The following is a 23,641-nucleotide window of genomic DNA, read 5'->3' as shown; positions in this document are numbered from 1 at the left end:
TGCATAATATTTATAAACTAAACAAACGACGAAAGAAAGAAACAAACGACGAAATCTCTATGATATCTAAGCAGCTGGGTTACGGTTCAAATTTATACTATTTCTAGTGTGATACGACAATAATGTTTCGGCTTGTGTCAAACCAGGGACTGCATGCGACGTGCTAATTCTTTCCAACGAATTTCTTGCAGTATTGTACTCACCAGTCTGAATCATCTGCAGCCTCAATTCATTGATTGAAATTGGCTTGTGGAACTGGTTATTGATAGTATTTCTTCTAAGTCTTTGGGAATTTTTGCGCGACCTTGAGCTACCTAGAGTGGTCTTCCTTTTAATGGACTTGAATGTTCGTTCCAATTTATTCTCGTGGTCAAACTTATCCTCTTCATATTCATGCTCCATTTTATCAAACAATTGGGGATCTTGTTTGATGATTTCTGTGAGTAATCTGTGTCTCTCGACGTCCTCTGCATCGGTTGGATCGTATCCTTCAGGGTAGTCATCGTACTTTCCTTGACGCACTTGTTCCCTAATGATATCAACATCGGTAGGTTTGAAATTTGTCCGTAAAAAGTCAAGTGTGAATCTGGGAAGCAAACACGCAATTATGGCTATAAAGATACAGCACCAGACAGCTAAAGTTCCCAAAGTCTGAGCACCGGCACGGTAAAATTCACCCGAATAATTTTTGTTGACACTCCAAACTCCAGTCCAAAAGAAGACAAGAAGAATCGATATAATATCAATCAAAAGTGAAAGCCAGTCCCAGCGATATTGACGCAACAACACATAGAGATCACATGCAGTGACTGAAATACATGCCGCAACAATACCAACGTAAAATCTATGATCTATGGTCATACCTTGTGGGTTCTGGAACGCTTTGTAAAACAACAAGTACGGGAAGTAGAATGAAATAACCGACTGGTATAGTCCATCCACCATGTACATCACGAACTTGTATTGCGACCAATCCTTACTCAAGATACCATTAATGTATAGCTGGGGTACCAATAATGAAACAGTATCAGACACGTCCTGATCCAATACTCCCAAGACAATAACTGGGAGTGAGGTAAAGGCCAAATTGTAAAACATAAGATAGGTATATTCATAAAGATATGACCCATCGTAATTATTGTAAATCCCATACCAAAAGAATGTAAACGAAAAGACAACATTCTTATAAAAGAAGCAGGGAACCATCTCTGCTAACCGCTTATATGACCATCGTCCATGGACTAGCAACAATCTAGTCAAAAACCTAAACTGACCGATGGCGTAGTCTGAGGAATTGGCTGCTTGACGACCCTCCTCACCAGCAATACCAACTCCCACGTTTGCTGCCTGGATCATAGCCACGTCATTAGCCCCATCACCTATTGCCAAAGTCATCACCTTCAACCTATTCTTGACTATTTTAACCACATCTGCCTTTTGGGCAGGAGATACACGACAGCATAAAACTGATTTACACTGCTTTCCCAACAACAAAAACTTGTCTCGGAGAAGCTTTACCTTTTCATCTGGAGCATCCTGATTTTGGAAAATTAAACCCAAAGCCGCTCCGTCAATTATCAATGCAAACTTAGAGCTTGGAGGCGCATGATCTTTTCTTGCCTCCTTAATCAATGAGTCTATCGCCTCCTGGCTCGACGTATCGATTTGAAAGTTTTCCGACAAATGGTTTGATATCAACTCATCAATGTATTCCACACTGGAAGAATTTTTTTCATCTGGTCGTACAACCAAAAGCTTCATACTGTTTTCCAATAAATCACACGAGAACCCAATGTTGATGGCAGTTTCAATTTTGTCTCCAGTAAGGACCCACAACTTTATTCCCGCTTGACCTAAAATGGCAATTGAATCTGGAACACCTGCTTGCAATCGGTCTTCAATGGCTGTTCCTCCCAATAAAATCAAATCTCTTTCAATAGCATCATTCAACTCGTCAATCATGACCTCCCTGTCATCTTCAATAGAAACAATAGCTTCGTGGTATCGCTGAGCCCACTCCTCATAATGCTTTGGATCAAGATTCCTTGAGGCAATACACAAAGTCCGTAAGCCTTCGTTAGCATAGTCTTCGAGATACAAAGCTGTTTTACTAACCATTTCATGCGGGTTATTGGCAGGGTCCAATCTTTGAAAAATAACATTATCAGCACCCTTGGTATACAACGTGATATCACCATTTGGAGCTTTCACGATACACGACATCCTCTTCCTAGCTGACGTAAATGGAATTATATTAAGCAATTGGAACTCTTCGTCCTTACCGTAAACCAGTAGTAACAAAGATTGCCTCAACTTTGTTTTAAAAACAATGCCCAAGTCTCTTGCAACAGAAACCAAAGCAGCCTCGTCAGGAGATTCCGCCTTGAAGTCACGTAACTGAGGATCATCTTTGTTTTGTTCAGTCACCACCGTGTGGCATAAAGCTAAAGCAAACATAAATTTTTCGTTAGCAATCCTTTGCGGGTCTTGTGCATTAGCCAAAAGGGTGTCTACAACGTAATTGTTGGACACAAATGTGGTATTTTCGTCACGTAGCTGATCGTTGTTTGACAATTTGTGTAAATTGTCCAACATGACTTGCTTATCATCGGCAATTCTTTGCTTCCACTTCACAGCCTTTTCAATTACATCCAACCCTTGTCTTTTATCCAACCCTTGTTTTGCTTCGGTATATGCCAAACCATATGATTTTCCATTTATCGTACACTTTCTAAACTCCATCACATTCTGAGTCAACGTTCCCGTCTTGTCACTGAAAACGTATTCAATCTGGCCCAAGTCGTCAGATATATTCCATGCCTTTGGAACACAAGGAAAATCCAACTTTTGGTAGTACATCTTGACATCGGAGTGAATAAAGAATGCCTGCAAAGTCTTGATAATCTCAATAGAAATATACAATGAGATTGGCACCAAGGATTGATAAATAATCAATGCGACAAAAAAAGCAATGACACCACGCGCAGCTGCCGTAGAACCGTATGGATGCCAGTCAAAATAAACTCGAGAGTTGTCCTGTATTCTGTAAAACAACCCGTTAACCAATCCCGAAATAAAACACAATATGAACAACAATATGAAATTGATGATAACAGACAAGTTTAGTTCTCGTGATATACGAGAAACCTTTGTGGGGGTTATACCAGCATTCAACATAATCTTTGTCTCACGACCAGTGTAGACACACAATCCTATGGCCCACTTCGTATTTCTCATTATACAACCTCTCAATAAGATATTCTCAGGAGTTATAACCTCTTTTTCGTCTGCATTGACCAAGTTACCTTGGCCATCAAAGTTTTCGTAATGGATGGTTCCTTTAAATGAGTATAAATCTGGATTGGGTGAGTCGCACTCGAGCCAAAACTTTGTGTCACTCAAATCATCTGAGTGTTTCAAGTTATTATTACCACCACATTTCAAAGCTGTTCTCGTTTTCAAGTTTGTCTCACCATCCAAATTCTTGGTTTCGACATAACAGTTCCCTTCAGCATCGGAAGTTGAAATGATCACAACATCAGCTGGCACTTCTTCGTCTGCTCTGATTCTAATCATATCTCCCACGTTGACGTCCTTCCAGTACCTGTTCTTAAAGGAAGCCCTATTCATATCTGGATGATGGACATTTTCCTCTTTCAAAACTGGATTAAGTAAGGAGTTGGGAAGAGCTTTGGTTGGTGGGTGCCTAGATTGAGTGGACTTTCTATTTCTCGATTGAGTACTCATCCTTGGGGAATGTACACTGTTTCGTTGCTGGGAATGGTACGAATAATCAGATACCACTGTACTAACTCTGTGTAAAGCCAAATCTTCTTCGTGGGCCTGTTCACGAATGAATTTTTGTTTTTGACGTTTGTTTCCAAACATACTTATGGAAGCCTTTTTAATGGCTTTAAAGGTCTTGATAGTACCTCGTGTGCAAGCCTTTTTAAATCTTCTCCATGGTCCAACAAAATCCTTTTCTACATTTGGATTATGAACACCACATAGCAAATGTATCGGACTATTGTTCAACTCTAAATCACTGACTACCCTTCGGTAATCCTCAAATGCATCTTTAGCTGCTGTAATACAGACTATAACAATCAAAGGAACAGCGGCTAACCCAGGGGATGGCACCCCGAATATTTGAAAAGCACTCAATATCACCATAATCAAAAAGTATGTATTGGCGACATTTGTAAACTGCAAAAGTAAATTCTTTGGCAAGAATGTAATGGGGGTGTATTTTGCAGTTCTTATTTTGTTTCTAGGGTATTCAATAATGGGATTACCCTTGTCGTCTTTCATATCAGCTGGCAACTCGTAATTAAAGAATATTGTCCGTGGGATATTGTCATAAATTTCTTGCATAAACTTGGGCCGTTCGCCTAATCCACGCAAAAAGAAGAACCTCTGTATCCTCTCTTTGAATGTTGGTGGGCGAGCAATGACTAGATCTTGTGCTGTGGCCCTTTTCGACTGTTTAATGTTTTCGCTGCCATCGTTTTGAGACCCCGAGGATGACTCAATCTCCTTGGATTCCTTCCCAGCTTCTTCCTTTAGAGAAAGGTTTGGTGATGTATCTTGAGGTTCAGGCATGACACTACGGTGGATGGCAAGTAGTATTACAGATAAACTGGGTATATGATATGCCGTTATTGGTAGTTCGGTTGAGTGGTTGTATCTTTTTGTTTATTGTAGTAGCAGTGGTAGTTTTTGTTGTTGTTATTGCTAAAATAAATTGTTTATTAATCCTGCGACATTTAAATTCTATTTTTTCTTTTGTTCCATTCGGCTCTCTTTTGTGCCCTTTAATTCCGTTTCCGTGCGTGTGTGTATCAGATCCCGTGGGAGGTAGATTTTGTATTACTAGAGATGTACTTTATTGACAGCATTTACTTATAGTTGGAGAGTTAGTGGCTTTGCTGAAGATTGGTACTTTAATGCCCTTCTGAAGCAACTAGTGATCGTATCTTGTAGAAATGTATATCTTATGCATCATTTTGCTTGTAATTCGCCCAGAAACATGGAAACAAAGAAATAAATGGTTAACTCTGAGGTGAATTACAGTCTTAACCAGAATCAATGTAATATAAAAGCAATATTCATGGCTTTACAAGGCTGAGTCCAAATGTGACACCCCTTACACTCGTCAAAAGAAGATACTCGACGGAAGAAATATGCGGGAATAAACTTAGTTCCGATTTGAACTTTCTTGATGGAGACATGGGACTTGTTTAGAGAGTCGCAATCATATCAGGAAGAGATGAGTAATGATATGAAGTAGTCTTACTTCAGTGGCTTGATATAGGTTTTCTTGATGCAGGGGAAAAGAAGCATCCACTTAGGCACTAAAACAACCAAACGGCGATAAACTGACTATTTGAATCACAAAATTGTTCTTTAAGAGCCGACAACGATTCTAGAAAAGGAAAATGAATGTTGCTGAAGAGAAACAAAAAATTAAAAGGAAAACTCATCAGAGTAAATGAACAGACCACTTGCCATTGCCCTTCAAAAAGGATACACGACAATAACAAGTTGATGCACCTGGATTTTATTGACGTACTGCTTACCAATTTGTATCAGCATAGCGCTACCAAATAAATTGCATATACAGAAGAGTTTTTTTTATATTTAAATTTTTAAGTTGGCCGAAAGTGTTTAAAAAAACTTTGATCATCTCATCGAAGAACGGAAATGCCAGTCACCAAATAGATTTGATGTACCAACTTCAATTCCCATAATAATGAAAGTTAGTTCAAACATAGGTACTACAATTAATGTAATTTGAAGCGTCCATATACCATCCTTGATATATGGACGCTATAATCCTTCTGTTTTGTTTAACTTGTCAGTCGGTCAACAGTCCACCCCAAATCAATTCCCTCCGAAAAGGTCTAAAGAAATGGGACCAAGATCATCGCTCCTCTACACTACCAAAAACTTCCTGAAAGGACATTGGCAATGATTGACGAGGCAAAATATATTGATGACTAGGCTATGAAAAGCCATAGTCAAGCAAAATTACTTCTCACTTTATGGACTGGTGACAAGACCTCATCATCCAAGTTGGATTCAGTGGCTCTTTTGAAGAGTCAAAGAGGGACGTCTACTATAGAAATGATCCTATGAAGTACGTCGACAAAGAAAAGAAAAAAAAAGGGTAAAAAATTGTAAAAAAAATTTGAAGGCTCGATGGGATTTATATACTGTTGCAAAAATTTTTGAAGTCGTGTGCAATGGGTCAAAGAAGAAGAAAAAGAAAGAAAGAATAGAAAGAAAAAATGAAATATTATCCCATGTACACTACCATAAAAAATTTTGTCGACAACAGAGAATAGGGAATAATTTTTCACCTATTAAAATAGAAAGTGTTACGCCATTCCAACAACTTATTTAACAACAATCCACATTCGCAATGTCAACCGAAGAAATTCCACAAGGTGCTGATGTCAACATCATCTCCAACAAAAATGAAAAGAAAGCCAGAGAATTGATCAAGAAATTGAACTTGAAGCAAATCAAAGGTATTTCCAGAGTCACTTTCAAACAAAGAGGTAACTTGATTTACGCAATTGACAGCCCAGACGTTTACAGATCTGCTGCTGGTACCTATGTTGTCTTTGGTGAAGCCAAGGTTGACGACATGAACCAAAGAATTGCTGAAGCCCAAGCTCAACAAGCTCAACAAGATGCTTTATCCAAAGCTGCTGCCCCAGATGCATCTGCTGCTACCGAAGACAAGTCACCAGAAGCTATCACTGCTGATTTGGAAAAGGCTAGCTTGGGTGAAAACAAGGTTGAAGAAGTTGAAGATGACGATGAAGAAGTTGACGAGTCTGAGTTTGATCCAAAGGATATTGCTTTGATTGTGGAGCAAACTCATGTATCTAGAGCCAAGGCAGTTAAGGCTTTGAAGAACCACAATGGTGATATGGTCAATGCCCTTATGGAGTTGTCTTAGTTACGGTGTATATATAAATAAATTTATATTAGGTGACTGTTTCATAAAGACTCTTATTTATTATATCTCTACATACATACTTATATACATACAATGCCCGAAGAATTAGCCATTAGCATTTGCCTCAACTAGTTACTCGCAAGCGACTCCCCAGTTGGTTCTTTAGAAACAGCAGCTTTGTTCTTTTCAGCAGGAGCTGCATCAAGTACTTTCGCTTCCTTAGCAGAAGCTGCGTCAGAATTAAGTGCTTCATTAGTTGGCGAGAACTCCTTTATGTCACCTACTGCGTTTGCAACTTCAGGCTTGGTTGAATTCTCCTCACGCGTATCTTCTCCTGCGATTGGCATCTTTTGCTGATCCTGATCTTGAGGGTGGCCAAATAACATCCCCTTCCCATTCAATGCACCACATTTCCAACACTGGTACTTAACCAACAGCGGATCTTCACAATGAGGAGGAGCCAACCCATTATGCGCAAAACAATGCGAGCAAATCAAAGCATATCGCTGTTCCACCGATTCTGAATTGTCTGATCCTACAAACAAATCCAATAAACGGTCTTGAAATGTGCGTGAATTCGATGGAGGTGGAGCTTGTGCTTGTGGCTGTTGTTGCTTTGATGCGTCAGTCGGCTTATTTGGAAGCGCTGCGTTCTCATTCGAGGTAAGGCGTTTATCATTCAAATGCAATTCCTTCAACGCTTGAACTCTCAAATCATCTTGCTTTTTATTTTTCATGCCAGGAATGGTTTTCTGAACTTGAGGAACATTCTGTGGCAATTTCTTTTCACCGTACTTGTTGATCAATTCATTTGTGGCGTTAAAGTTTGTAATTTTTTTCAATTCTTCCATTTTAGCTTTATGTTTAGCTTGCAATTTGGACAAGTACAGATCCTGACGTTTGATAAGGTAATTGAAAGCAAAATTTACAATTTTGATGACCAATATGGAAACCAATGGATACCCAATAAGCACGTATAAATTTTGCTTTGTTTGCCCCTTTATGAACTGCTGTATACGATTCGTTGCATGAACATCATTTGGAATGGAAAAGTAGCAGTACAGGAAGATGAGTATATAGCCAATTGATATGAATGCCTCTAGTTTTCCGTTTAGTCTCAGTTTGCGTTGGGTTAATCTTGTTAATTGTTGCTTGGTCTTGTTGATGTTTCCAGTTAGCTGACTAAATTCCTTCTCAAATCTAGTTGGATCAAAACCATGCTTGCTTCCAAAGATATCAAACACACCCATAACCTGATACACTGAGGTAGGCAAGATAATACACGTGTGTTGATGGGTAGGAGTGTATTTAGTTGATTCAACTTCGCCACGGAGTCCGAAACATTTATTTTGTTTTTAATTTGCGACAGCAATTGTCTGAGGTTTGCTGAATTTGGGACATTGATGTTGTAAATGTCGCGATGGCGATGAAGACCTAAAAAAATGTCGGACAGAAACAAAGAGCCAAGTAGTGGGCGGCAAAAGACATATCTTCAGGGGGAGAAATTAAGTTGTAAAGTTCAAAAGTTGCTGTCTTGTGAACGGGAGTCTTTAAGGGAGTTTCATTGAGTTTAGTAAAGATAAGGTAGTGCTTCTTCGTCTTCAAAACCTCGAATGTAATCAATGTGTGTACTTTAATGAGAGCGATCTCATCCTTTTGGTTTAGGATTTTTTTCTTCATTTTGGATAAAACCAATGACGACTTTGTCATAACTAATCCCATACTGACTCATAATTACTCGACATGCCGTATACCATAGGTAACCGAAGAATAAAATTGGTGCCCGATTTGTCAGAAGAAGACCAAGTTTTGCTACTCCAGAATTCAAAAGTGTTCAAGTACTGCTTAAACAAGGCACTTCTCAAGTACCTCATCAACTTGAAGACAATTGTACACTTGTACTCCGATGCATTAACGATTTATGCGACGTTGCTCAAGAAGATCCCCCATTATGAAGACATAACTTTTATGACCAATGACTGTAAAAACAAGATCCTACAGTTGGAAAATGACTTCAATGTCATATTTGGCAGAAACACTTTACAAGAGACGGATTTTGACAATGACGGCGATGATGTGTCAACGCCGATGGATTTTAGACACATTGAATTTCAGTCGTACGAGCAGAATATAAAGCCTTCGGCAAAGCTAATCTTACAGTCAACTTTGGAGGCATTTGAGTTTATCAACAAGACCCTTCACTGCATCGAGGTGTTCTTTAAGTCGTTTAGTAACTTGAAGAAGTTGTTGGTTCCGTTTCTAAAGCTGCAAACAACTGCAATTTTAAGATCATTCAGATATGTTGCAGAGCTACTCCAGACTCAATTAATTGTGGACGACATACCTCTGACTTTTGATCCTACGGTGTGGTTCCAGTTGAGAGAAATTGAAAGAATTACCAGCAATCTAGAGCGCGAGTCACTGACACTACTGCAGGCATTCAACACATTTGAAGGTTCTCTAGTTCATTATACTAATTTACTATTAGGAAAAGCCATTCTAAAACGCACCATTGAGGAAAGGGACTGCTTCTTGATAAGGCGAAGAGAGATTTGCTACCAGGCTTCGGAGCACGTAGTTAGTATTCCATTAACTGAGGAAAAAACCTCAAATGATAATCCAATAATGTCATTTGGCCAAGCCTTGACTTATATTGTCATGGTTTTGGTTGCTTTGGTTGCATTTGTTTTATATAGGTTGATTATAGTCATGATTGGGAGCTAGAGACATATATCTACATATAAAAAGAAAACCCTAATTGGAATCGTTCATAGACATTGCTAGTGAAGTAAAGCTGATTCTTCTCAGATTTTGATTCTCTTATCATGTTTTCTCCTCGTAGACAAGCAAATAGGAGCCATGTAAACCCACCATTCCGCATGGAGGACTGTGATCTTGTAATAACTAATTCCCAATTATATCTGCGTTATTTCTTCCTATCTATGGTCTCAAGGAACAAGACGAAGAAGAGAACGAGAAGGAAAATACAAAAGAAGAGAAAAATAGAAAAAAAAAAAACATCCAAAGTCTACACACACAATTTCACGTTCGTTACAAAATCTCATTATCAACATAATATAGCTAAATACAACATTGTCATTGAAATTGAAAGTATAATACACAATTCCAACTACCCGCAATATAATCATCATTACCATACACATACACACATACACACACATCAACTCTCAACAACATCAGTCTTACAAACTCAATCAGTCACGAATTTAACCAAGTTTGGCCTACGCTCCCGACACCCAACTTGCAAGATGTCAGACAATACACAAATATATTCAGCAACATATTCAAATGTCCCAGTGTTTGAGTATGTCACATCTGAAGGACCCATAATGCGACGTAAGGGCGACTCCTGGATTAATGCTACCCACATCTTGAAAATAGCAAAACTACCAAAGGCCAAGAGAACGAGAATACTCGAAAAAGATGTACAGACAGGAGTACACGAAAAGGTTCAAGGTGGATACGGTAAATACCAAGGAACTTATGTACCATTGAAATTGGGCGAAGTAATTGCTCGCAATTACGACGTTTACGACACTCTAAAGCCTATATTTGATTTTGAATACATCGAAGGTAAAACTGAATCACCACCACCGGCCCCCAAACACAACCACGCGAGTGCATTGAACATCGCTAAGCGGCAAGCGTCACTACAGAAGAAGGATTTACAAGCAAAGCAACCAAAGCAACCAAAGCCGCCAAAGCAGCCCAAGATTAAAAGGTTAGGGGAGGAGCCGAAGAAACGAGGAAGACCAAAGGGTTCGACATTGAGCTCGACTCCAAGCCTACAGCATTCAGATACTATACCCTTGGGAACTGGTGCTGGCGATTACAGTAGGAATAGTTCCTTTGCGGGTCCGATTCCTAGAATATCGCGACAAAATACTGAACAGGATGCCTTACATATGATGGCATCAAATATGAACTTGAGACAAGAGGATTTGGCATCTGTGGATACTGACGAAGACGAGGATGAAAGCTATCGGAAAAATGGTGGGGCATCCTTGAAAAGGAGCAAAAAGAATAATGGACTTTCGATGCATAATGGTGATTTTGAAACAAATGCTGACTTGTTAACAAGCAGAGAATTATTCGGTGTTTCAAGAAACACGTTTGAGAAAAATGCTCACAATTTTAATGGACCCCAAACGGACTTGATTACACCTTACCATCAGCCTAGCATCAACCTCTCCCAAGACAATCAAATTTATTCAGAGTATTTTGCTAACTTTGTGTCGTTCTTTTTAGACGACGAGGCCAACAAAGGCCAGCTAGATGCAGCACCAGAATCTGTTTTACCCGAAAAGCTTTTGCATCCACCTCAACCTGTATCCAAAATTCATATTAATCATCCAATTGATAATGAGGGCAATACCATTTTCCATTGGCTTTGTTCGTTGGGTTATATGACACTCATAAAGTTCTTGATAGACAAGTTTGACAGGGAGATAAGGCTCGATATACGAAATAATAATGGGGAAACTCCGTTGATGTTTTTGGTGAAGTTTAGTAACTGTTTTAGCTCAAACACTTTTGAAGAAGTGTTGAGTGTGCTTTTTGAATCGCTCATACTAGTTGATTCCAGTGGGAAAACTGTCTTGCATCACATAGTGGAGTATAAGAAGGAGAAGGTGGCTGCCTACTATTTAGAGGTTTTGTTGAAGCAGCTAGTGCATAGCAGAGAAAATGCTAACGATGATGAAGAGAACATAACAGACGAGCGATTTGAATTGATTACGAAATTCATCAACCACCAGGATTCTGATGGAAACACAGCATTTCACATAGCCGCATACAACTTGAGCAAAAAATTGATAAAGGTGTTTATTGATTATCACAAGTTTATCAATTTCAGTCTAAGGAATTTAGTAACATGTACAGTTGAGGATTACTTGGCGTCCCATAATTATGTTCTACGTCTAGACGTTGGCACCGATGGCGAAGACGATGCAAATGTCGAAAACATAGAGCTCATAAATAACCACAGACACGATATGATAGAAGAAGCGGACTCGCTTGGACAGTCATTTGATGCGCAACTTTACAACTCAAAATTGGCAATCAATTTGTACAACAACACTGCAAATAAACTAACGGAAAAAATGGCTGATTTGTCATATGTCATTAACCAAGAGTTGAAGGAAAAGGATGAAGTAGTATTGGGCTACTTTAAGACATTAGATAGAGTAAATGAGATCAAGCTAGCAACACAGCGAGCGATACTATCAATTTTTAAATTGGAGCATTTGATTGATGATTTAGACGAAGGACTGAAAAAGGAGAAATTGGACCCATCAAGCCAGGAGTCAAATGTGCTCGAAACCAACTACGATAACTTTCAAATGAATTTCAAACGAGATCAAATTGTCCAAGAGGAAATCTTTCGTTTAGTGAATGATTTGACCTATCAAATATTGCACAAACAAGAGGACTTGAAGAATGTGTTGCAAAAGTTTAAAAATTTCAAGGAGTTTGAAATTAGGAAACTGTTACAGAAAGTATCATATGATGAGAATGACTATCTGACCAACGAAGATCAGTTTAAACTTGCTAATCTCCTACAAGTTGAGATAATGAAAAAGAGACATTTGTTAAATATTATTGTTGACCATACTAAAGACGTTCCTGCGTTGCCCCATCCCATAACCACGTCAAAGCCTATTATTGAACAGTATGCATCGAATCCGGACAACAAATTGATCAAATACTGTAAGCTCATCTCGTTGAGTTGTGGAATGAGATTCGATGAAATTGAAAGCAATATTGATCTGATTGAACAAAGCTTGTTGAAGAATAGATGAAGTTTTGATCGATATTTGAGTTTGTCGTTTATTTTGTAAGACGCATGTATTCATCTGTAATGTACTTTGTATTACTACTAACTACTATCGTGCTTGCTCTGTTATAAAGCCGCCTCTTAAGCCTAATTGTGTGCGCAATCAGGTACGGCCCTTTTTTTTTTTTGTTTTAAAATTGATGCTGAAGAATTAAAAGATCTAACGGCTCAGCCACAAAGTCTCTTTTTATCAAATCACATATGGACATCCAGAAACTAGAGATATCCCAGCAGTACTCACTTACCAAAGCATAAAATTATCATCAGCAGTTTTATTTATCATTGCATTTGTTTTATTTTACTTTTTTTACTTTTTTATTTTCATTTTTTCCATTTTATTTGCATTAATATGTTGTCAGTTGGCAGACTACTGAACAAATTACGGCCATTCGTCATACGACTATTTTCATTCATCAGATGCTTGTATTATAGCAGCTTGAGCAGGAGACTAGCGAGATTGTTTGTCGTTTTTGGTCTTATTGCTGGATTTATTTACGTCATCCACGACTATCTATTCAACCCGTACAAGTCATTCCGAACATACCCCCAGGTCAGAAACTCTGTTGTGTTCCAAAATTGGAATCATGAAGAGTCCAAGCAAAATGGGGATCAAGAACCTTTTCCATTATCCAGTCAGTTTATCACCGGCAATGAATTCAGCCCTTTATCACTTAGGACATTCACCGATCCTCATCCCTTAATTGTGGGAAAATCAAAGAAACATGTATTTGAAGGTGACTTCATGTGTTCTGAATTGGAATTTGAAGACACGTTTGAAATTAGTAAGCAATCTTACCTCGATTCTGATTTCGAATACTTTATGACCAAGTTTAAACAAATTAAACAGTATGCAAAACTATTGGAAAAGGCAAAAGCTAAATTCAAGCCAGTGATACCGGAGCACAAGCAATGGTTCAGATTTGGGGGATCTAGTGTTTGGTTATCTCAGTTCAAAGTTCATTACATGGTGAGTCGAGTATTGTATTCTCCACTGGGTATTGCTAACAAGGCATACGTCTCATTCTTATATGTCCAATTATTTGATCAAGATTGGAATGAATTACCAAAGGGAACCAATTTAACTATACCGTTTGAACACCCCAATCCCACCAATTGGATAAATCTAGATGGGTCTGTAACCACAATGCAAGGTGATCTGCAGTTGCGGTATAGAAAAACAGAGTTTCCCCAAATTTTGCCCATTCCCATAGATTATTCCATGCAGACTGAAAATGAAAAGTATTATTATGGCCCCGAAGATCCACGGATTATATTAAGGGAGAATACATTGGGATTTGAAGAACCATTGATTGTTTTCAATATGAAAGAGTTGAACTTGATTAAGCGTATCATGTTTTTGTACTTGCCCTTTTCAAACAAGTTGAGCCTTTTGAAAAAGAGAGCCGCTAAATATGCCAAAATAGAAAAGAACTGGACTCCTTTCATGAGTCCTAATCAAAAGTTGCAGAATAAACTCAATTTCATTTATTCAATTGTACCTTTGGAAGTCTTGGTTTGTGAAATTGACACAGCTGTATGTGACTTTCTTCAAAAACCGAAAAAGAAGAATTTAAACTATGTCGGAGAATTAAGAGGAGGAACTCAATTAGTCCCATTACCTTTAAACAAATTCCCACCAGCTGTTCGCGAACTGCTTAATATTCCTGTCAATCGAAATGTGTTTTTGGGTTGGGCTAGAGCCCACCTTAACAAATGTGGTTGTGGTGAATCGATGTATAGGCCAAACATGTTACTACTAATTGAGGATTATAATGAAGAAACGGACAAGTATTTTTACAAGTTGGGTGATGTCTCGGGATATTTGGATTTTGGAGCTTTTGTTCCACCGTGGGTCTCGCCAAAAATCAATCCTCAACTGGGCCAATTAATTGAGATCAAACCAAAACCATGCGAAGGAAGAAATGTACTTATCCCCAACTCTATCGCATATTGGGAGATTGAAAGTATAGATCGAGATGGCAAGCGACGCAAAACCTTTGATCATTTGACATCACTCGACTCGGTGACAATAAATGATTACATGGGTGTTACTTTATCAGCAGCCGATCAAGATGTTTCTATTGTTCATTTACGCGGGTTGTTGAATTACGTGATTAAACTACCCAGCTTGTTTGATGAGTCAACGGTGGTGCATAACCGCGAGAAGTTTAACATTCGTGGATCTGATTGGAATTATAAATGTGCAATGAGAGCAAGCAAGGAGTATTGTAAAAACATTGCACACGAAAATGGTATTTTGGAAGAAGAGAAAGAGGACCCGATATCTGGCTAGATTTAAATCGATGCATAGTTTTTAATAGAGTTTTGTAGATTCAAGTTTAACTTTAGAATGTACCTACAATGTCACACAACCTTGATTCACTTTCTGTAGATTTTATAGGCGTAATTCTAATGTGCTCGAAGCCACTGCAAAATATCCCTTTTATTTTTGTATTGCAAATGTGATGGTATCATTTTCCGACACACGGCTGTGGAAAGCAAAAAAAACCCTTCAATAACCGTGAAATTGATTATGCAAAAATTACAATTAATCCGATGCCGAAAAGTGAAAGATGCAAGATTTCGGGAAATCTATTGTACATCATTGTACTGCATTGTACTGCATTGTTCTTTCTTCTTTTTCTTCTTCTTCCTTGTTTACCCTCCAATAACCGAGAATTTTATTTTTGACAGGAGGTGAGAAGAGAAAGAAAGCAAAACAAAAAAAAGCTTTTTTTAACTGCGAAAACATTTTGAAAATTTTGCAATAATATAATCTAGAACCCAATGGGAATCACAAAAGATAAAGCAAACAAATGGGTAACAAAACCCATGCCATTTGCTTGTGGTCTATGAAGGTTAAAGCTGTTGCTATTATATAAGTATAATGACATGTCCCAACTTTCGCCCCTCCCCCTCCCAAGCTAAAAGGAAACGTATTTTCTTGTCTTTATATTTTTTACCTTATTTGTTTTACTGAACAGTTAAAGTCTTGACTATCTTTTATAATGTCTGATAAGGAAAAGACCTCGTTTGAGATTGACCAACGTGACTTAAATGTTGCCTCAACAAACAGCACCGAAGCTTCATTTACTGAACCAGCTCTGTACTATCCAAATCAGGGTAAAGTCGACAACAATAATGAAGACAAGTCAAGGTCGCGATCAGGAAGTATCGCATCAATATCAAAGAAATCAATTGATCAAATACGGAAAAGTTTACATGGAGATCAATCGTATGACACCACGGGAGAGGAAGGCAAACAATATACAGTACATCAAATATATGGAGATTTAAATAGTGATGAAATTGAACTTCAACGTATTGCCACTAGGAAAAGTGTCTTGAGCGAAATTGAACACAAGATAGTTGATGAAGTGAGTGATGAAGAAATATTGAATGAAAAGGGGTTAGATGATGGGGTAATTGAAGATCAAGTATTACCTGTTACTCAACATGGTGAGGGCTTTATCAAAATTGATCCTGAACTAATCACTTGGAATGGTATCGATGATCCAGAGGATCCAAGAAATTGGTCTGCTTCGTTAAAAGTATTTCTTCTTGCATTTGTTTCCCTATATGCTTTAGTTGCACCAATGTCATCCAGTATATTATCACCAGCAATGAGTGAAATTAGTGTGGCTTTTGGCATAACTTCAGATGTTGTTCAAGCCATGGTTGTTTCGATCCAAATCTTAGCATGGGCTTTTGGTCCTTTATTCATTGCTCCGTTATCAGAGTATGACACCATTGGTAGAAAACTAGTATTGGATGTATCCTGTTGGATGTCATTGTTTTTCAACTTGGGTTGTGCATTTTCGCAAAACACGGCCCAAATGATGGTTTGTCGTTTTATTGGTGGATTATTTGGATGTGTTCCAATGAATGTATGTGCCGGAGTGATATCGGACTTGTTTGATGCAAATCTGAGAAATGCGGCATTGGCCGGTTATTCCTTAGTTCCATTGTTGGGACCAGTTATTGCGCCACTAATTGCTGGATTTATTGTTGATCACATGCAATGGAGATGGTGTTTCTATGTCTTGTGTATGTTCAATGGTGCTGTTGCAATTGCCGCCACTTTATTTTTCAAAGAGACTTATGTACCAACGTTGTTGAAACGCAAAGCGCAGAGATTGAGGAAAAGCACGGGCAATACCAATTTACACACAATTTATGAAATAACCAATCAAGGAGAATCAACATTGGGAAGATTGTGGTTGTGTATTGTTCGCCCAGTCAATTTACTCTTCACCCATCCCATGGTTATTGGATTGGGTTCGTTTATGGCTTTCACCTATGGGTTCATGTATCTTTTAATTGTGACATTTCCCCAGATTTTTGAAAAACAATACGGGTTTAGTAAAAGTGTTACTGGGTTGATGTATCTCCCCATGGGTTGTGGATTTGTATTGGGGGTTATTTTTTGGACGTTTATGGTTGGTAAGGTTTACAAAAAATTGACAATTGCCAATGATGGAGTGGCCAAGCCTGAATTTAGATTACCCTGTTTGATTGCTTGTGCTGTATTTATACCAGTGGGATTAATATGGTTTGGCTGGTCGGCACAAAAGGAACTTCATTGGATTATGCCAGGAATTGGATCAGCGATTTTTGCCTTTGGGTTAGTTTGTGTTTTCCAAACCATTCAAAACTACTTAATTGATATGAATGTTCGATTTGCTGCTAGCTCAGTTGCTGCAGCTGCATTGTTTCGTAGCTTGTTTGGATATGCATTCCCATTGTTTGCTAGAAAAATGTACAGTGCGTTGGGGTATGGATGGGCAAATACAATGTGTGCATTCATTGGCATCTTGTTGGGAATTCCGTTCCCTATATTCTGTTATTTGTACGGTGAAAAATTGAGAGAGTCGTTTAATAGAAAGTTTGAAATTAAACAACAAAAGAGAGATCAAAAAAATTTGGAAAGACTAAGGAGAAAGAATGGTGATGATGGTTGCATGGTTTGAAAAGGTGGAGAAGGTGTGGTTTTTGCATGAAAGTCTTTTTTTCTTATTTATTTATTTACTTTTCAATTCGGATTTTTATAGACACATTTTGAATCTTTTATTTAGCATATATTTTTAATAATGATAATAATACTGGCATCAAGGACGTATTTTTGGAGTTGTAGTTTCTGCCAAAGGAGTTTATGCAATTTGTCAAGTAAAGTTAAAATGGATTGGTAGCACCGCTTTATATTGGGCTGCTTTGTTGATTCTTAACAAAGTTGACGTTTGTTGATCAGAAACTTCTTGAAACATACAGTCATGATTTCGGAAACTTCCCAAGTAGCTCTACCCCAGCCTATTCAACGAATCACAATTGAGGAACTAAAGCCATTCCCTTTACCAAAACTGCTAGATTCTCTACCGAAAAGAACGTTTGAAGAATTCATCAACAACAAGGAACTAATCCAAGGATACATTCATCAACTTGAAGCTTACAAATCAAAACTCAATGAAGTACGTGAACATGCCACGCAAGTGTCATCATTACTTCAATCGGAGATCAACGACACTTTAATTCCACAGTATCAACAAGTAACAAACAAGATCAATCAACAAATTAAAACTCTTGCACAACTTCATAATGAGTTTTTGAATTTGGAAACCATACAGTATCAAACCATGTCATCCACTTTCAATGAAGAGCTTTTGAAGTTGAAGTTTAAGAAGTTGATTGAGAAGAATGATGAAGAGAGTAGAGATTTAGTGAAAAGTTTCAATTCAAATGAGTTCACTGATGATCAACTAGCTGATACTTTAGAAAAGTTTAAACAAAGTAGAAAGATGTACCATTTCAGAAAAGAGAAGCTCAATCGCTGGGAGGAGCAAAGGGTCAGTGGGTGAGAAGAATGTTACCATCCGCGTTATTATACCACGGGGCATTTGTTTTTTTTTTTTTTTGATTTTACCCTGAATGATAAAAGCAAAGACAGAGAGAGTTAATATATGTGTCTTGTCTTGTGCAGGGTAGAACATTTGTCTATATGTTGGTGCTTATATAGTCAAGAATACATTACTTCTCATCTAGCTGATTTCTTTAAATTTCTTTGTTAAGTAGGGGATGCACTATTGTTATTATTATTATTCTCCTCCTACAAACTACTCAAATGTGAATATATATATTACGACACTCTACAGATATGCAAGATGTAAAAATAACGCGGGATGAGTAAACAATGTAAAGCTAGTGGAGGGGTGTTTCTCTTCAGATCTTATACTTCATTTGGTTCTTATAACTGTTTTATAGCAATGTATATTCCGTATGCTCCTTGTATGCTCCTTGTATCCGAAAAGTTTCTCGGCTTTAAAAAGTCCGCAATCATTTAACAAAATTCTTCTTTCTTCCAATACAATTCTTCATTTTATCAATTTATTAAAATTTCTCCGAATTTCATATACTACTCTCTCACTATTCAGAATTTATATATATATATATATATCAAGCAATTATAACTTGTATCTTACTTTTGCCAATAGATCTCACATTATATCGGTTTCATCCATTGACTGATTAATTGGTTAACAAATTGTGTCTGTTGCATTGATTGGTTTACCAAAGTCATCACACATTGAAAATTTAGCCCATATTTATTCCAATCGTATCTCCACTTCCTTTTTTTTTTATTTTCATATTTGCAGGGTCAAGTTACTTCGTAAAAGAGTCAATTGATAGTTAGAAAAGAATAATCATACTTATAAAGAGGTGCACAACAGAAGTCATGTTTAGAGGAATCACCAATAGGAGGTTCTTATCCACCTCATTCAGATCATTGAACAAGATCAAGCCACCAAAAGCAACCAATGCCTCTTCATCAATTCCACCACGTAAGGTCGAAGTATTGCAAGCATCGTTTTTGGGAAAAGTGTTCAAATATACATTGGGAGCAACTGTACTTGGTGTTTTAGGAGGTGCCGGAGTCGTTGCTTACAAGATTTATGAAGAATCTACACCCGCTAAGCAACAAAAGCAAACACCTTTCTTTCCTAATGGACAAAAGAAAAAGACCTTGGTTATCTTGGGTTCTGGTTGGGGATCAATTCCATTATTGAAAAACTTAGATACTACTTTGTACAATGTTGTTATTGTTTCACCAAGAAATTATTTCTTGTTTACCCCCTTGTTACCAAGTGTTCCTACCGGTACTGTTGAATTGAGGTCTATTATTGAACCAGTGAGGTCCATCACTAGGAGATGTCCTGGTGAAGTGATCTACTTGGAAGCTGAAGCTACTGGAATTGATCCAACTAAGAATCAACTTTACTTGAAACAAAGTACCACTGTCCATTCAGGTCATTCCGGTAAAGACACTTCATCATCTAAATCTACCGTTTCTGAATATACTGGAGTTGAAGAAATTTCAACAACTTTGAACTATGATTATTTGGTGGTTGGAGTCGGTGCTCAACCATCAACGTTTGGAATTCCCGGTGTTGCTGAACACTCAACATTCTTGAAGGAAGTTAGCGATGCGTCAACCATTAGAAGACGGTTGATGGATGTGATTGAAGCCGCCAACATTTTACCAAAAAGTGATCCTGAACGTAAGAGATTGTTACAAATTGTTGTCTGTGGAGGTGGTCCAACTGGTGTTGAAGCTGCTGGTGAAATCCAAGATTACATTGATCAAGATTTGCACAAATGGGTTCCTGAATTAGAAGGTGAGTTGAAAGTTACTCTAGTGGAAGCATTACCTAATGTATTGAACAGTTTTAATAAGAAGTTGATTGATTACACAAAGGAAGTATTTAAAGACACCAACATCAACTTGATGACAAACACCATGATTAAGAAAGTTGGAGACAAGTTGCTTACCGCCTCACAAAAACAGCCAGATGGATCGACAAAGACTGTTGAAATTCCGTATGGTGTATTGATTTGGGCTACTGGTAATGCGGCTAGAGGTTTCACTCGTGATTTGATGTCCAAAATCGAAGAGCAAAAGAATGCCAAGCGTGGATTATTACTTGATGAGTATTTGAAAGTTGATGGTACTTCAAATATCTTTGCCTTGGGAGATTGTACATTCACCAAATACCCACCAACTGCACAAGTTGCTTTCCAGGAAGGTGAGTATTTAGCAAAGTATTTTGAAAAATTGCATCAAGTTGAAAGTCTTCAATATCAAATTGAACACCCAGCTCCAAAGCAAAGTGTTGACAACTTGGGTAAAAAATTGGCCAGAGCTGAGAAAAACTTGCCTAAATTCCAATACAACTATCAAGGTTCATTAGCTTATATTGGATCGGAAAAGGCTGTTGCTGATTTGGTTTGGGGTGATTGGTCAAACATTACCAGTGGTGGTAACTTCACCTTCTTGTTTTGGAGATCAGCTTATATCTACATGTGTCTTTCCGTAAAGAATCAATGTCTCGTTGTCTTGGACTGGATGAAGGTTGCCTTGTTTGGAAGAGACTGCTCAAAGGAATAGATTTAGCTGGAGATTATTTATATAGTTTTTGTAGCTTGAAATTTATCGATTTTTATTAGGTTTGAGATAACTGATTCCTAGTTTTTGCAGTCCCTAACGGGGTTTAAGCAGGGGAATTTACGGTTCTTACATTTGATTTACTTTGATCAAAACGCTTATTTCAAGAACAGTAGATAAATAAGGATATAAACAAAGAAACCAACAAGCAAATAATACAATTCAGAGGTAGACCAACCCCTAACCTGATGCACTCAATGGTGCAGCAGACGCATTCCCAGAAGCAAGAGGAGCATCTGCACTAGCAACATCTTTTTCTTTTCCCGAGCCACCACTGGCACCACCGCTAGTCTTTGGTTTATACAAATTAGGATAAGTATAAGTTGGATTACCACCAGCTTTAAATTCCTTCCATGCTTGTTCAACTTCATCAAATGCATTATACCCCCAAAGGAAATCTTGGAAAACGGGGTCAGCAAACCGGTTAGGACATCCCAATTGTGGCTCTTTATCATACAAATACGAGTCTCTAATTTGTTGCAACTCACCTTCGGGTAAATGATAAATATCTTGACATTGATGAGATCCCTTCACAACTTGAGAACTTCTCCATTTACGCAAGTTTTCCGTCATTTGCAAAATTGTTGGTATTTGATCACGCAGTTCAATTTTGGAGAATAAGCCTGCGAGGACAGCAGCATCTTCAACGGCTTGAGATGCACCGCTAGCTAAATAGGGCAATGTTGAATGAGATGCGTCACCTAGTATGATAAAGTTGCCAGTTTCGGAATTGATCCATGTTTTCAATTCACGCGAGTCTTGCAATCTCCATTTACTGATAGAAGTGATCAATTTGAAAACGGTGGTTAAATCTTGATCCCAATCTTTAACCAAATCCAACAACTCGTCTTGTGAAACATCTTGCCTTAATATTCCTTCAGGTAAGGTGTCAGGGCACAAGGCAACAACATTACAAATTTGACCTTCTTGTAAGAAGTACATGACAATATGCATTGTAGGGCCCCACCAGAAATTAATGTTGGGATTGACGTAAAATTTATCCAATCCAGGAACTTTCTTCATGTCTTCCACATTGATAAGGGCACGATAAGCCAAGTCGCCAGTGTCATAAGCCCCCGACGAATCTCCAGTCAATAATGCCCTAGTTTGAGATCTAACTCCATCGTAGCCAACAATGACATCACCAGTGTATTCTTTCCCAGTAGTGGTGGTAACTGTAGTCTTGCTAAAATCGATATCAACAACTCTTGAATTGGTATGAATCGTAACTCCCAACTCTTCAGCTCTATTTACTAAAACTTTGTGATAGTCAGCTCGATGAATATGTAAATATAACCCATTATACTTTTCCAGAACATAGGGAACTAAATTTTGCGTTGACAAAAGTTCACCCTTGTATTTCTTGATCAAGATATCACGAGGATGGATCGACACTTTTTCAATAGCATCTAATACGCCAATAGTTTTCAAGATCTTGGTTGAAGGTGGTGGAATTTGAATACCAGCTCCAACTTCACCCAATGCCGTGGCTGCTTCTAATAAAATGACCTTGTGTCCTGCTAATCTTAAGCAAATACTGGCAGCTAATCCGCCAAGACCTGCTCCTACCACAACAAATGTAAGTTGGATGGAAGCCTTTTGAAACCTGTAAGTAGTTGATGGTGCTTGAACTGCCATTTCTGAATATTATTATTGAATATGTATGTGGTTTAAAAGATGTATAGTAGTTGTAGTTTAGTATGTGTAACTAGAGCTAACTACAGAAAGAAGTGATCAACATCCTGATGAATATATGAAGGTATATATACACTTCGAGATTCCAAAATAAGCCCCGGCTAGCCACTTATCCATAAACGTATCGAAATCAAAATAATGTTATTTTTTTAAAAAAAAGGTTGCAGTAATTTTATTGTCATCGGAATTTATTATAAATGGAAAAAGACCACTTTTGGTCTGATTTCTTATGGGTTACTCCATATTTTTTTTATTTCTAGACATAAACTTAAAACTGTTAGCCTATCTCTCCTTTTGTTTTGCATCCCTCCCCACACTTTTCACTGTTCCTTCCAAATGATTTAACCCCCCCCCCCCCCCCAAAAGTAAGGATCAAGAAAAAGAAGAAAATGATGGAATTACCATTAAATGGATACTCCGAAAAGGTTACATGTCACACAAACAAGAAAACAAGAACAAAAAAAAGCCACTAATCATTGTAAAAGATTTTAGACTGTACAGTTGCTATTGGTTGGTACACGTTGTTACAGTATACCACCAGCAGAGGTGTGTCCCCCCTTTCATCATTCCTATTGTCCCAACCCTTGGCATAAATGATTTACTCCAGAAAAAAAAAATGGTTCCA

General features: G+C 37.9%; 9 protein-coding genes across 9 annotated transcripts; 6 read left to right on the top strand and 3 right to left on the bottom strand. All coding sequences in view use genetic code 12, as the record gives it.

Annotated features, from left to right (window-relative positions):
* Nucleotides 1–66: 66 nt before the first annotated feature.
* CANMA_000576 (uncharacterized protein) lies at nucleotides 67–4,602 on the bottom strand (the record flags this gene model as incomplete). The annotated part of the gene is made up of 1 exon (XM_051817943.1): nucleotides 67–4,602. One exon carries the CDS (start codon nucleotides 4,600–4,602, stop codon nucleotides 67–69), a length of 4,536 nt encoding a protein of 1,511 aa, XP_051673839.1.
* A 1,822-nt stretch (nucleotides 4,603–6,424) lies between these two features.
* EGD2 (Egd2p) lies at nucleotides 6,425–6,970 on the top strand (the record flags this gene model as incomplete). The annotated part of the gene is made up of 1 exon (XM_051817942.1): nucleotides 6,425–6,970. The coding sequence occupies one exon, from the start codon at nucleotides 6,425–6,427 to the stop codon at nucleotides 6,968–6,970; it is 546 nt and encodes a 181-aa protein (XP_051673838.1).
* A 128-nt stretch (nucleotides 6,971–7,098) lies between these two features.
* CANMA_000574 (uncharacterized protein) lies at nucleotides 7,099–8,220 on the bottom strand (the record flags this gene model as incomplete). Its single annotated transcript, XM_051817941.1, has 1 exon — nucleotides 7,099–8,220. One exon carries the CDS (start codon nucleotides 8,218–8,220, stop codon nucleotides 7,099–7,101), a length of 1,122 nt encoding a protein of 373 aa, XP_051673837.1.
* Nucleotides 8,221–8,713: 493 nt separating this feature from the next.
* Nucleotides 8,714–9,694, top strand: CANMA_000573 (uncharacterized protein; the record flags this gene model as incomplete). The annotated part of the gene is made up of 1 exon (XM_051817940.1): nucleotides 8,714–9,694. One exon carries the CDS (start codon nucleotides 8,714–8,716, stop codon nucleotides 9,692–9,694), a length of 981 nt encoding a protein of 326 aa, XP_051673836.1.
* Nucleotides 9,695–10,239: 545 nt separating this feature from the next.
* Nucleotides 10,240–12,792, top strand: MBP1 (transcription factor; the record flags this gene model as incomplete). The annotated part of the gene is made up of 1 exon (XM_051817939.1): nucleotides 10,240–12,792. The coding sequence occupies one exon, from the start codon at nucleotides 10,240–10,242 to the stop codon at nucleotides 12,790–12,792; it is 2,553 nt and encodes an 850-aa protein (XP_051673835.1).
* A 452-nt stretch (nucleotides 12,793–13,244) lies between these two features.
* Nucleotides 13,245–15,120, top strand: BMT7 (Bmt7p; the record flags this gene model as incomplete). Its single annotated transcript, XM_051817938.1, has 2 exons — nucleotides 13,245–13,250; nucleotides 13,378–15,120. 2 exons carry the CDS (start codon nucleotides 13,245–13,247, stop codon nucleotides 15,118–15,120), a joined length of 1,749 nt encoding a protein of 582 aa, XP_051673834.1.
* A 715-nt stretch (nucleotides 15,121–15,835) lies between these two features.
* On the top strand, nucleotides 15,836–17,797 carry CANMA_000570 (uncharacterized protein; the record flags this gene model as incomplete). The annotated part of the gene is made up of 1 exon (XM_051817937.1): nucleotides 15,836–17,797. The coding sequence occupies one exon, from the start codon at nucleotides 15,836–15,838 to the stop codon at nucleotides 17,795–17,797; it is 1,962 nt and encodes a 653-aa protein (XP_051673833.1).
* Nucleotides 17,798–18,097: 300 nt separating this feature from the next.
* Nucleotides 18,098–21,264, top strand: CANMA_000569 (NDE1; the record flags this gene model as incomplete). Its single annotated transcript, XM_051817935.1, has 3 exons — nucleotides 18,098–18,675; nucleotides 19,083–19,106; nucleotides 19,563–21,264. The coding sequence occupies 3 exons, from the start codon at nucleotides 18,098–18,100 to the stop codon at nucleotides 21,262–21,264; spliced, it is 2,304 nt and encodes a 767-aa protein (XP_051673832.1).
* Nucleotides 21,265–21,501: 237 nt separating this feature from the next.
* On the bottom strand, nucleotides 21,502–22,959 carry CANMA_000568 (uncharacterized protein; the record flags this gene model as incomplete). The annotated part of the gene is made up of 1 exon (XM_051817934.1): nucleotides 21,502–22,959. The coding sequence occupies one exon, from the start codon at nucleotides 22,957–22,959 to the stop codon at nucleotides 21,502–21,504; it is 1,458 nt and encodes a 485-aa protein (XP_051673831.1).
* Between the last annotated feature and the right edge of the window lie 682 nt (nucleotides 22,960–23,641).

This window comes from Candida margitis (assembly GCF_024628925.1).
Source record: "Candida margitis strain CBS 14175 chromosome Unknown scaffold27, whole genome shotgun sequence".
NCBI lineage: Eukaryota > Fungi > Ascomycota > Pichiomycetes > Serinales > Debaryomycetaceae > Lodderomyces > Lodderomyces margitis.
Note: the sequence above shows the minus strand (reverse complement) of the source record. Positions and strands in the feature narration are given on the sequence as shown.